General features: G+C 39.5%; 1 protein-coding gene across 1 annotated transcript; it reads left to right on the top strand.

Moving 5' to 3' along the window:
• Nucleotides 1-416: 416 nt before the first annotated feature.
• LOC137291740 (dynein light chain Tctex-type protein 2B-like) lies at nucleotides 417-1,050 on the top strand. The gene has a single exon (XM_067823237.1). The coding sequence runs from the start codon at nucleotides 439-441 to the stop codon at nucleotides 1,048-1,050; it is 612 nt and encodes a 203-aa protein (XP_067679338.1). The 5' UTR covers nucleotides 417-438.
• The last annotated feature ends 10,575 nt before the right edge of the window (nucleotides 1,051-11,625 follow it).

Here is an 11,625-nt window from a genome sequence, read left to right on the forward strand (position 1 = left end):
TCGTATAAACATCGGATGTCGTATCTCATAGTTTATAAGACAGCAAGCTGGCTTGTCGTAGAAATGCAATATTGAAGTACTACGCATGTGTTCCACCGAATGACAAGTGTCACCAGATTTTCAATGGAGTCGAATTATTCCTCGACACACGTGTCTATGAATATATGGTGCTTTCAGTCGCAGTTCATTGGCGCTATTCAGTGAGCCAGTCAGTATGTAAGAAAGCACATTGCTCGTAGATACCGGTTTTCTATTATTGCATTACATGTAAAAGCCATCGTATTGATCAAACAACAATGTGAGTCATGTGATCTCGGCCTTCGGGGAGCAGACGATAGTTGTTTCTACGGTCGCCAAGCGAGAGGGTCAGTTTCACAGACTGCTTAGCTCCAAGCATATGAAATAACGCAGAGGACATTTTCCCCGAAACTTGTAATCATGAATCGGAAAGGTTCAAGCGTCGCCTCTCTCGGAGCCTCATCCGAAAACAGGAGGATGTCTATGGCGAAAGGATTTGGTGGTTCCAACGAAGCTTTAAGAAGGGCAAGCAATGTTCCCAAACAGAGTGTAAGCAGCGGGCCTTCTTTGGTTGGTCTCTTGGCTTCTAAACGCTTGGCCAAGAGACTGACCTCAAGGTTCTTTGACAGGAGAGGAAAGTACGGTTCGCGACTTTCTTCTCAAACCCAAATGCATGTTCCGAAAGAACCAAGTTATCGAATGGAACCACATAAGAAGTTTTCACCAGAAAAGGTACATAGTGTTATCGAAGAGGTTTTGAACGAGAAGCTTGAGCGTTTTAAGTATAATCCCAAGTTCTGTGCTAATATTAGCAAGGTGTTATCTGATGAGATAAAGGACAAAGTGAAACTGTTGGGGTTTGACCGTTACAGGATTATCTGTCAGGTGCATATTGGCGAAAAGAAAGATCAGAGTATTGTCACTTGTAGCAGGTGCGTCTGGGACGACAACCTCGATAACTTCGCAACCTACACCTTTCAGAACAACTTCATCTTCTGCACGGCGACGGTGTTTGGTGTGTACAGCGAGTGACGACGTCGTTCTTGCTTGTGCGTATTTCTGACATTGAACTATATACATCGTAAATATAGACAATGGATATCATTTAACAGAGCATTTAATTAAACACCGTCCATGCTCGTCTGTTTGCTTGAGAGAAACAGTGACACTTATTTTCTGTTGTTTATTTGGTAGAACATAAAGCTTTAATAGGACATTGAAGAAAATGTATTCTCATCTGGGATAGAAAGTGTCGAGACACATCATAACATCAAACATTCCGTGACCCTAATACAGCTATATTCGTAAAGTGTCGGGATACTTGTGCATGGCAGATATGTATGAAAAGGACAACCCAAGATGTTGTGTGCGGACTGATTCAGGTTTTGAGCAAGGATATAGGAGGGATAGCCAACGATGTCACAGGACGTTTGTTTTCTGTTCCATGATTGAAGACACTGGATGCAGGCCAGGCGGTGGGAACTATCAATCTGGTGCTCCTTTCACGAAGCAACCTTTGCTAAGGTTGACCTGGCTAACTATTATCGAAACATTCGTAGCCGTACGAACATCTTAAGCCCATTCGTAACACCTTGGCTACTATCAAAAACAAGAATTCTTAGGGCTACGAATGTTTCGAGAATAAGGGCCCTGTTATTTATACACATCCGCATGATATTTTGCTGTACTTTGAGGTACTGTGGTCGACAGGCATCTCCAGAGTTAGTTCTTCAAATTCTGAGTAGTTTTCTACGGTTGTTTTGAATTTAGACTTTGTTAGATACCGAACTGGGATTGTCAGTAACCATACCACTTGATCTGAGGAATGGTTATCCGATGATTATGTGTTTAATACGGGTAACATGGCTGTGTTTTGGATTGCAGTGACGTGTTCCTTGTAACGCTTTGAAAACGTTTGTAACGTTATGATCAAATGTGATTTTATCCGGTATAGTTTATTTATTTATTTATTTATTTATTTATTTATTTATTTATTTATTTGGAGGGGAATAAGGATCAGTATGAAGCCTGTCAGCTCCACCTGTTTCACTGTAAATGGATCTGTAGTCTTGAAACCGTCACTTTTTGTGCCGTTGTGACGGAGCTTCACCCCAACTATAATAGCATTTAATTTGACGCCTAGATTTATACCTTAAATCAAATTAAATCTTATCCCTTTAACATGGGTCGTGAGTATTCAGTGCATTCTGAAAGGGTTTATTACCCTTGCTTTAACAGTGTGTGGAGTACAGATGAAGTAATATACCCTTATTAAACGCCAGCGGTGTTTGGAGTACGTGATGAATTATGTCTGGCTGTTTCACAGTGTATATGTTTAAGAGCGATATGCAGTGACTATTATTTGCATAAGACGACAAAAAATGACCTAAGAAATCTATCAGACACGATCTTTCAGAAACCTTCAGTGTCGTTTTTTTCTTCACGCTGCCTTTAATTTGATTGCTGTTGTGGTTTACATTTGCCACAGGTCAGACTCGTGAACCAGTATCATTGGGACACGAATCCCCTGGAATATAGATATACTCTATCCTCCAGTGTGTCATCCGCAGACTAAAGAAGCGAAGTGAGTATTCATGAGCAGAACCACACCAACACCAGCGAGGACCATTGGAGATCCGGGCTAGAATATTGGCCTTCAGTATCCCATGCTTGTCGTGAGAGGCGACTAACGGATCTGGATTGCGTAGACCGGTGCTCATGCTTTTGATCACTGGATTGTTTGGTCCAGATTCTATTATTTACAGACCGCCGCAATATTGCTGGAGTGCGACGTAAACCTTAGTCACTCACTGAACGCGCTTCTCGAGTAACTGTACCTATGCACCTTGCATTCGTTGATTTAATTACTGTTAAGTCCACACCCGTCTTCATTAACGTGCAACTATTTTAAAGGGTGTCAACGATCGGTACCCAAAGACTGGAAGTCCTAACAATCACGTGATCGAACTACTTCGCCGTCCCATTCCGTTTCTGGAAACAACATCATTGTATGTTTGGGGATTAAGCAGTGCTTGAAATCAGCTCTCCATGGCTACCTTGTGAAGCCCATTTATAGTGATATTTGCTGGAATATTAGGGGGTGTGGGGTAGCCTAGTGGTTAAAGCATTCACTCATCACGCCGAAGACTAGAGTTCGATTCCCCATATGGGTACAATGAGTGAAGCTTATGTATAGCGATAGTGACTGAAGGCACATTCCTAGGAGAAATTAAACAATGTGAAACATATAAAGTTATCGCTAGACAAGACTAAGGGTGATGTAGTGGCAATGTAAAGCTTCCCACATTCTAGTTCGACTCCCATGTTGGAATCCCATGATATTGCTGGAATACGTAGACTTGCAAGAGTTTCTATGGTAAAAATTAAAAATAGTTTAAATGATAATTTCTGAAAAATAATAAATAATAGACTGTGTTGCCAACTCATGTAGACTTAGCTTTTTGAAATATAGAATTACTAACCACGTATAGGGTCAGCAGTCAGTACCGCCTTGGAGCAAATCTACTGAAATAGTGCAAACCCGACTTGTATCTCACTTTCACTTACTCGGTGCGACTAAAGAACGTGTACTGTTATGTTATTGATATGTATCATGTCTACATTATTCAGCCCCATCAATCTTAACCACCAATCATTTCAGGCTATGTAAATAAGGTGTATCAACCCATCTCCCTTTCCCGGGATCGTAGATTTCACCATGGTCATTAATTTTAGTAAGTGAGGCGATATATTTACTGGCGTATATTTCCATTAATGTGACCTGAGTGCTCTATATCCCTGTGTATGTTTTTTGCTTAGCGCGTGTTTTCATAATCATAAACATAAACATAAACAATCCACGGAGTATGTCCACGCATGCGTTATGGGGGACCGCGCTTCACAACATTTTGCCTATTTTAATAATGGCCTTCAACGTTGCCTGTCGGGACGAAAATGAAACAGAGAAATATCTATCGTTTTCATGACGGAAATGTTTATTTGCTGGGTTCATACGTGCGCAAGTAATTTGTGTCACCATGGTTATCAGTCAAACCACTGACGTATGAATCGCTTGACTAAAATTTGCCAGGCTGTGAACTGCCTACATGTCCCCTTTAAACATAAAAATCATCAGTTACTAGATTTCCGAGTTAATAATGTGCTTAATGTAGCCTGTGTTGAGTGTTTACAGAGCTGCGATAATTGCCTTTTCTGTGATATACATGTGCGTACTGTTGCTTGTTTTGTCCAGTGCTATTGTGTGGTGTGTCTATTGTATATACAACAACACTCTCTTGTGGAATCGATTCTATATACATACATTGTACCAAGGGTTTGATTACTACCTTTGAATAAACAATTATCCAAGTTTTATTGCGTCTTTCTCTGAACTCTGATATACTGCGGCATTATTTACCGGTTGTTCCTGGGATATCTCGAATGTATCTGTATGTCGAATTCAGTTTTAGACCTCTATTGTTGCCGCCAGCAGATCAATACATCAGGGTGATTGTGAATCTACAAACAAATCGACCATGTGTGTATTTGCATAAGCTGTCAAAATCAGTGTGGTACTAACCCTTTATTTGAAAATAGGATTTCCGTAAACCTTGAACGAGATTTCAAGTCAAGCTTCATTCTTCAGTAGGTCATGTGGTACCCAAAAACTGCTTGTGTTCTCTGATAGCGAAATGTAATGTATAATGTATGCTTTTCATCTCCGTAGAAACGGAGAGTTGAATATATTGCTATATTGCCATTGGTATAACACATACAGATTAAAGGTAGTGGCATTTATTTGTACACACTGTATGTGCCATGTGTTATTTAGTTGAATTGAATTGTTTGCACATAAACCGTTTTATACCAGATTTAAGCTTGTCCGAAAATGTTTTATTGATATAAAAAGCCAATCAAGAGGCTGACGCTATTTTGTTTACATGACATATTGTTGGTAACGAGCTGATCGTTCTCCAAAATAAAATAAATTTAAAAAGATGGTTACTGCCAGTTTAGGTATAATATATCATCCTAGCCTGGATCTTCACTGATAATAACACTACATAAAGAACATAGCCAGTATATGCATGTTATTTCACATGTGAACTCAAGTCAAAGAAATTGGTTTTACGAAATTTACTTGTTTAGAACTAGAAAGCAATAATATACAGTAAAAGTCTTGAAAAAGAATAATTAAACTTGACTCAAAATCAGAAAAGATGTGCTTTTATGTTTAACTTCCTTTAAACATAGCATATGAGATTCGAATCCATACATTGCTCTGTTTGCTTAATTTTTTCTTCCTAATTTGCCCACAATTGTGGGGCAGGGTTCATGCTGTTACAATGCGTGAAGCCCATTTCTAGCGTATCGCGCCGTGATGTTCTGGAATATTTCTAAAACTCACTCTCTCAAATGTTTCAGTATATTAAATTTTGATAAAATTTATATATCATGTGTTCAGGTAGTTATGGAAATTGACATTATCTGCGTAGTATATATAGTATATATAGTATATATAGTATATATATATATATATACACCACATTGCCCTAATATAACACGGTAGAGAAAAATAACACTGAAACCTGACGGGGCAACAGTTGCACTGGGTTAATCCTGGTATGGTGTGAGCATGCATAGATCACAATAGCCCGACCCTAGTCTACAGTACCTGTGAATACATCGACACCAAGGATACCAGCAGCTCACAGAGAAACACCAATCTGAAAGGGACTTAATTCATATCTGAGTGACGACCGTTTGACCTGTGTGTGTGTGTGTGTTGACTGTATCTTGTAAGGAGAGGCCATTTTAAAGTGTCATCAGTCACTAAACTGTCTGAGCTGACACTGAAGTGCCATATGAGGACTGGTATTTGTCCCTGGGGTACTTTTAGATGTGTTCCCGTGTCACAGGGGTACCGGGTTTACTGGGTGTAATTATACGGTGCCGCGAGTTCAAAGACAGGTTGATAGTGCATACACATACTGAACGGCAAAAGAAACGCAACTCTGGCTTCTTGTCAAGTTTTAAAACAAAAGACAATAACATGAAAGCATACTTTTATGAGCTTATGTTTCTTATGCTGTCGAGTATATGTGTGTTGCTATTTCACTGAAAGAAAGGCTCGAAAAAAAATTTTAAAACGACAAAATACAAACAAAAACAAAACAAACAAACAAACAAACAAACAAAAACATTGCATAAAGCAAAGGTTATATTTGAATTTATTCTAAGTAAACTTAGCCTCAGTACTTTTCGTTACACTCCACTGCTAAGTCTAAACAGGGGTATTCTACAACACCCTCTATATGTAGTCTCCCTGGTCTAACAAAACCTTATGAGAGGTCGCATCTGGTAACCGTTGATATTGACCAATCAGAACACAGCTTAAAAAATCGCGAAAGTGGACATTCGCACATACCTTTTGAACTCGAATAGGTTTCGTACCCGAACGATTCCGAATGCTATTTAGCTTTCGATTCCTTCCGAGTGATGTACCTGGCGCACGTTAAAACCATTACAACCGTGAGTATCAAAATATATCAACACACGTCAATGAACAGTTTAGAACCATATAATCTGTAAGTGTCAAAGATAATCCTATGGAGTCACATAACGGTGTTCGCTTCTGTCTGATGTGGAAACAAATAAACTACTTCAAAAGAAACAAACACACTGGTTTGACCTTACTTGTGCCATGCAGAGACCGAGAAATACATTCGCGCATAAGTGACGGTGAAAACTGAAACCTGTTTCAAAATTATCACTATTCGGTATTGTAAGGTGACGTTTTTGTTACAGAAGTTTCTTCAGCGCACTATGCGAAACATGCTGTTCTATTTTTAGTCACATTTACTGAATAGCGCAACTGATATCGACATCATGAAAAAATGGGGACAACGACAGAGAAATACATGAGTGCATAATTGAAAATGATAACTGGAATCCGCTTCCGTGTTAACCCAAAACCAAATATTCACTATTCGGTATTGTGACATCACCTCATTGTTGCAGGACATTCGTAATATCTCGTGTCATTCCGGCAAGCCGGATGGCGTCTCGTACCCCTCTCATGGCCATGTTTACGACTGTTCCTGTCCAAGCGCAAACCTGTATGGGGATAAAAATATTCTAGTACTATTATGAAGGAAACATAACTCAGAATTTCCAAACATGATTGCTAGAATATCCTACATCCCGTTGGCAAAACAGCAATACGGTTATTCCCCTTGCATACATGTTTCAGTGTTGAAAGTAGTTCACCCTTTAGCTCAAAGTGTATGTTTAAATTGTACGTTGTATAGTTTAGCGATTCTTGCCGATAGTGACGTACGAAAGGGGTAGAAGTCTTCCATTCGTAACCACTCGTCTCATTCCGGCAAGCTGGATGTCTTGTAGGGTCACGGAAAGAGACGAGTAGTTACGAATGTGTTGCCGAAGTTTCGTCAGCACGTTTGGGTTAACACAGAGCCTAGTCACCTTTACTGAATCGCGTAAGTGGTATCATCATCATCGTCGTCACCATAAGATAATGGGGAAGAATGTACGGAACCGCAGGGCTAGACATCCGAGGCATCCGAGGGTGTGCACGGCAGTGGACTGCAAATATTGGTCGCAGTTTCCTCCGCCTCTGCTCCCATGTTTACTCAAATATACACCTGTACGCCCGATATTGTCCATGAATTTATTTCTCTTTATATTAACTTATTTTGCCAACACATTGAGACAGTCGTGTTCAGTTGCATAAAAGATTGCACCTGGAAGTTTCAGTTGATGAAATTGTATTTTGGTTTTTGTTTTATATTTTGCCAAAGGAGGACCAAACATCACAATGCAGTGTTCACTGTTGCCTTTAGAGTATAACTTATGTTTTTCAGATTAGTGCTAAAATAAACGAACATAATGACATATACACTATTGTTTTAGTTTCTAGTGAGGAATACAATACGGAAAACAAGCAATCTAGTTGATTTCGCTTTACGCCATACTACGTCATATGTGTGTGTGTGTCGGCACTAATTCGTGTTTCTCTCTACCAGAGAAGTGATTTAAATCGACCCCAATGAACGGAACACATCCCGATGTATTAGAGTTGCCAGGTTTTGATAATATTTATGTAACTTGATCAGTCAGAGATTCCGCGAAGATTGTATAACACAAAGGTGGATTTCCTTAAAATTCCTTGTTTCACTAGAACGTATTCCATACTTTGAAAATGTATTTTTGACACAAATGAAATATATAAAAGCCTTGCGTTCTTTAACTTTAAAAAACCCACTGAAACGTGTGTCAGTACATTGCGGCCAACTTCCCTCGTGTTTTAAGCGAATTCAGTCATTTGACATATTGGCAAGGCATTTTCATATCAACATATGGTTTGAATGTAAGTACGTATATTTGTTTATTTCTATATTGTTTTAGGACGACGGTTGGGCCTACTATAAGGAGAATCAGCAGTCGACACGACGTGATTTGAATACCTTACCATACTAATGTGATTACATGCCCATGTCCATTCTGGGATTTAGAATTTCACCATTCAATCTCGTTTATCAACGGGGAAAGAAACGATCTGGTCCAACCCCGCACCTAATATAAATAACAGAATAAACATTCTACTACTTGTGATACTGCTAGCCTCCTATGTCCAATGTATGTCTCCTGTCTGCAACATATGACAATTGTGTTCTTAAACGTTAGACGTCTACGCGTGTCTTCTAGAATCATGCTGGTATTATCCACTGATATATACATAATGCTGTTATCCCTGTTCTCACGTGTCTTTACAATGTCACAGAATCTCTGTAATTATATGCATTTGGTGCTACTTTAGCCTAACATCTTGTACCCATTAGCACTGCACTGCACCTTAACTGTGATGTTTTACAGCCACATTAATGGTCTCAGTACATTACATGTCATGCAGACATAGGTGTATCTCAGTTTCTATAGGTATAGCGTACGTGTCGTCATAATGACGTAAGCGTGTTAGTACACCCCTAACTCAGGATATAATCGTTGAACAACGTTAAAGCCATGATATATCAGTACTGTCAAAAGTTCTGATTTCTTGGTGTAATTATATCTTTAATTTTTCATATTGTGTTTGAATTGTATTTTTTTTATTGTTGTGATGACTTTAATATTAGCTTTACGTCCCTTACGCAGAGTTCCGGCAATATCACGTGAATGAGTGAGTTTGAGTTTACGTCGCTTTTAGCTATATTCAAGCAAATTCAGAGCGAGGGACACCAGAAATGGGCTTCATCATTGTACCCATATCGACCCCGGGTCCTCGGCGTGACAAGCAAACGCTTTAAACATATACTACCGCACCGTATCCCTGGACACAGCAGTAGCTAACACAGAGATACTCTTTGCTTTTATCCATAAATTGATCACATCACTGGTGTAGTGGACAGAGATCGAAAATGATGACTAGTTATCTTAAAACATGTTTTGAAAGAATAAGAATGCAAAGTTTGTTTTCAAACATAAAGCAATAGTTTGTTAATAACTACTTGAAAACAGGCTACGACAAATGTGAATACGCAATGCCATTTAGAATGCCATACACGACAAATAATTTTGAATTATCTACATATCACGACTTGGTACCGCTGTTAAACATGCTGCAGTCACCTAACACTAGAAATCATTATATGCATATGACAGGAGTGTTTTTACATTGAGAACGATTTGTGAATGTTCCCAATGCACAGGCCTCAATCGAAATTACCGAAGGGACGCAGGACGTCAAGGCTTACCTCCCTTTATCCGCTTCATGGGTATTAGTCAAGACCATTCGTTGACAATGACTGATGTTTCCCTGAGGACTATGCTCGATTACAAACATAAGGTGATAATACATAAGACGTTATATTTATACACACAGTAATACAGCAGTACATATTAAATATACCATATTCAGTGTTGGCTCAGGAGAGGGTTTCGGAGTGTTTTGACTCAACAAATTCAGTGAGGACCCCCTCTATTTTACATCTGCCCATTTATTTAACATTGGAGGGGGTCCAGAAACATTATTTTCATCAATTTGGACCCATTCAAAATTTCACCCAAATCTAACACTGCATAGGCGGACCCAGAGGGTGATGGTGTGCGCGCGTGCGTGCGTGCGTGCGTGCGTGTGAGTGAGATAAGCTCTGTTGATTTATATCTGTAAGCCCGCCTACCAACAGTGTTGGCGTCGATGTTGCCACATCACGTCATTAGATATAATTTATGAAATATAATCATATTTCTCACTGCATTTCTCTGTATTTCAGATCAGCTGAAGATCGGCTTGGTGTTTCGTGCCTTACGAGAGTGTGGCTCGTTAAGACTCGGATTTCAGGAACAGATGATTGCTATAAGAGGTGACTAACGACACTAACTAATACTTGTGATCGTTTCTCAATTGCCTAGATCGATACTCGCGATGTTCATCACCGGATAGTCTGGTCCAAAGCAGAATATTTTCAGACCACCACCATACGGTTGGAAGGATTCTGAGTGCGGCGCAAACTTAAACGCACTCACCCACTACTCAAGATGTGCGATTAGTTTTGACGTTGTCGTTAAGTCTCGAAAGGCATGTGTTTGTACTGTTGCTGTCGTTGTATGCAGTGCTGTTGCTGCTGTTGATCATAGACTTCTTCTTGTCTCCATCAACGAGTACACTTGTCCCTAACATTGCTATAACATCTGCCAAATTACACGGGTGGTTTTTGTTTTGATGATAGTTTCGTTGCTAAATGTAGTCAAGTGAAAATATTATTTTAGAAATTAACCAAAACCATTAAACACGCGCATGAACGGACTCGAAAGTCTCGCGAACAGGGACAGCTCCCGCCACCGTGATGTAGGTTACAACCAACCAATTTAAATGCAAGAAGTCATGGCCGTCGTAAACCAATTTATATCCACACAGGTGTTTAATAAAAATGCCATATGCCTATCAATATGGTTATTCTGAAATAAAATAGTGCACCAGTATCATCTGACGAGGTCCTTAACGAGGGGCAGTCAATTTAGCCCACCACGTATATTGTGTCTGTTTGCACATTGCCCTCGTATGCACACTCACGATTGATTATTCAAACAGTCCGGAAACATGCTAATTAAATCTGGCACCATGCTTTTTTCAGTTCACAATTATTAAACACAGACATGAGGACGATGAGAACGTGTGCAACATTAATGATTGAGGGGATAATGATTACATTTTATATGTATAGAGAAGCACAAAGGTGAATGACGACAAACCCACCTCAACAACAGCCCCCCTCCCCATACCCCCCCCCCCCTCCCGACTTAGCCAGGTACAAAATTATGACTACCCCCAACACTAGAATAGAACAAAACTGATGCCTCCCATCTGCCCCTTACGAACGGTACCAAATCCCTCAAGCTGTTCAAGCATTTGATAGCATGAACTTACATACTAAACAAATGGTAAAAGAAAAAAAAAGTAAAATAAAAAACAAAACAAAACACCTTCGTGTAGAAATTGAAGAAAAGTACGTAAATAGTACGAATTATCCGAGATTCGGCAAAACCATAAAACAACTTAATTAGCTATAAAGGCGGAAGTTCATAAAA

This window comes from Haliotis asinina, chromosome 7 (assembly GCF_037392515.1).
Source record: "Haliotis asinina isolate JCU_RB_2024 chromosome 7, JCU_Hal_asi_v2, whole genome shotgun sequence".
Taxonomy (NCBI): Eukaryota; Metazoa; Mollusca; class Gastropoda; order Lepetellida; family Haliotidae; genus Haliotis; species Haliotis asinina.

Excerpts from the sequence above, each read along its gene's own strand:
- LOC137291740 (XM_067823237.1), top strand. The coding sequence starts at position 439 with ATGAATCGGAAAGGTTCAAGCGTCGCCTCTCTCGGAGCCTCATCCGAA.